At 41.1% G+C, this 2,487-nt stretch overlaps 1 protein-coding gene across 1 annotated transcript; it reads right to left on the bottom strand.

Annotated features, from left to right (window-relative positions):
* Nucleotides 1–468: 468 nt before the first annotated feature.
* On the bottom strand, nucleotides 469–2,098 carry eci2 (enoyl-CoA delta isomerase 2). Its single transcript, XM_035677674.1, has 2 exons — nucleotides 1,920–2,098; nucleotides 469–1,437 (listed from the first exon to the last, which is right to left on the bottom strand). Exons 1-2 carry the CDS (start codon nucleotides 2,052–2,054, stop codon nucleotides 1,282–1,284), a joined length of 291 nt encoding a protein of 96 aa, XP_035533567.1. The 5' UTR covers nucleotides 2,055–2,098; the 3' UTR covers nucleotides 469–1,281.
* Between the last annotated feature and the right edge of the window lie 389 nt (nucleotides 2,099–2,487).

The raw sequence follows: 2,487 nt of genomic DNA, 5'->3' as shown, positions 1-2,487 counted from the left end.
ATATGTGTATATTTTATGCACCAACTGCACCAGGTCACATTCCTCGTAGGCGTAAAAACCTACTTGGCAATAAACAAAATTCTGATTGTGATTGTGATCTGCTGTGTGTCAGGTATGTGTTCCTCATATCCTAACAGACTATTCTTTATTTACACTAATACATTATAAAATAAATGTATTTTATATAGAGCTTATTGATTTTATTTTTGTCTTCATCTATTTATCTCATTTTTAGAGAAGCTTCTATTAAACACTTACACTGTTGTTAAATCAAAGTTATTGTTATTTTTATCTTTGAGTTTTAAAATCTAACTGTTTTTGATTTCATGAAAACAGAAACAACGAAGGCAACAGGTTACCAGCTGTGTTTGGGTCTGACTCTGGTTCTCTGGTGCTGACCCAGCTTTGGGATGGGAGATCGCCATGGTAACCTCCGCTGCTTTTACAGAAAACACAACTCCCCTCCTCTGAATTAGTACCAATTCTGACTTTTATTGCACGGGTTTGAACCTGATGTTACAGAGTGTTTAAGGCACTTTAACAGTTCAAATACACAGTGAGTTCTTCATGTTACACACGTTAGATCATGATTCAAGTCTACAGACGGACAAACTTGAAGAAGAGATTTGTTCCAGCTACAAAATAAAAACCAACCGTGAAAGTAGAGCTGTTGTTGTGAAGGGATTTCAACCTGTGGAGATTTAGGGAGGCTCAACAGTGCGATATTACCATCTATTATTGTTTTCACTAATTAGTTTGTGAGGGACGAAGTTTAATCTCAGTTCCCGCTCAGCTCCACTCTCCCTCTGTTAACCCTTTCAGCTGAATAAAGCCTCCAGTTAACAGAGTCACTGGTTAAACACCGACGAGCTGCAGGACGTAAACGCAGCAGCTGTGGATAATCAGCGGACCAGGCGGCGTCTCCTGTGTGGAACTCTAATCCTGAATTGATCTTAACGTGAGAAAATCAGCCAACGCAACAAAGTCACTTAAAAATCAAAGAACCCATTCGTTCTTTCGCTGACTTCAGTGGCGAAGAGCTAATCAGCTCAATTTCTCAGAGCAAATAAAAAACATGTAGAAGAATTATGTTGGAATATGTCGATGTTTCTGCTTCTACCACAGTTTACAATGAAAGACTATTTATCATCGTCAGAAACACACACAGTGCAGATACCTCTACCCTTAACTCTCCCCTAACTCTATCAGGACCCGTCTGTGGTCCCCACTCGACCTGCGATCTTCATACAGAAAAGGCCCCCCAACAAGACAACCACACACTCAGAGTTTGGCTTTAGCCTGGAAGAAGCTCATGACGGCGTTGAAACACTCGTCCGACATCCAGCGCTCCACCAGACGCTCCACCTCCGCATCGTTCACCGCGTGGAGACGCTCCTTCTCCATCGACCGGATCAGCTGCTTAGAGAGAGACAGAGACAGAGAGAGACAGAGACAGAGAGACAGAGAGACAGAGAGACAGAGAGAGAGAGTAGATTCACTTTATTAATCCACTCTCTTTACACACACACACACACACAGGACTTATAATAATGCTCCCGACCTTCTTCCTTTATTATCACTGTTAAACTGACTGTATTTACTTATACTTCATATTGATCAGTATCAATAACAGCAGAGAACAGCTGATCAACTGATCAATGAACCACACAGTAACTCAGTAACTGCAGTTTGATTATTGATCAGAGAGTTTTCCTGATGTATTGATCCATTCTCTGTATTTTTATCATTTAATCAGACTTCAGACTATTCTTCTTTCTGACAGTAGGCCTATATCTCAGTGACTAAATGAAATTGATATTTTTAAAACCACGAAGGCTCCATGAAGCTGATCAGTAAGAGGAGGAGAAGTGATAAAAAAAGCCGATGTGAGCGGATTAAATATGTCAGTGTGAGTTTACGTTGGGAGGCAGCTTGGCGTAGGCCTTCAGTCGGGTCCAAACCTCCGACTGGAAGCTGCTGTCGGGGAAAACCTCGGTGACCAGGCCGAGCTCGCAGGCCTGAACCGCCGTCAGCTTCTTATTGAACAGCAGCATCTCACTGGCCTGGAGGGGAGAGTAAGAACATCTAAAGGCTTCACGTATCAGGATCAATCTCTCTCTTCGTCTCATAACTACGAATCCATTCTTCATTTTCAGTCAGTTAATCTGGACAACAAATGGACAATACCTTTCTGTTGTGTTTTTAGTAGCATCCCAACGCGTTAACTGACATTTAAATCTAATATTTAAATGTATAATAATAATAAACTGTCCCGCCTCTTATTGTGTGACACAGGATATTGTGGCGAGCTAACACTGTTTACACTCCTTAAACTTACTTATAGAGAATTAAACCTTTAGTTAATGGGACCATCAGTTACTGAATGAACATCATGCTGTATGGAAGAAGACTGAAAGTTTCACTAGAGACTGACAGCAGAAACTCATCAGGAAACTCTTTACTGAGCTCATTAATCTCCATAAGACT

This window comes from Morone saxatilis, unplaced genomic scaffold (assembly GCF_004916995.1).
Source record: "Morone saxatilis isolate NCDOM2014 unplaced genomic scaffold, NCSU_SB_2.0 Contig0, whole genome shotgun sequence".
In the NCBI taxonomy this organism is placed as follows: domain Eukaryota; kingdom Metazoa; phylum Chordata; class Actinopteri; family Moronidae; genus Morone; species Morone saxatilis.
Note: the sequence above shows the minus strand (reverse complement) of the source record. Positions and strands in the feature narration are given on the sequence as shown.

Bases quoted from the DNA above. Each gene is read 5' to 3' on its own strand.
- eci2 (XM_035677674.1), bottom strand. From the start codon at position 2,054: ATGCTGCTGTTCAATAAGAAGCTGACGGCGGTTCAGGCCTGCGAGCTC. The intron at 1,438-1,919 runs GTAAACTCACAC...TGTCTCTCTCTG, and splicing joins ACGCCAAGCTGCCTCCCAAC to TCTCTGTCTCTCTCTAAGCA.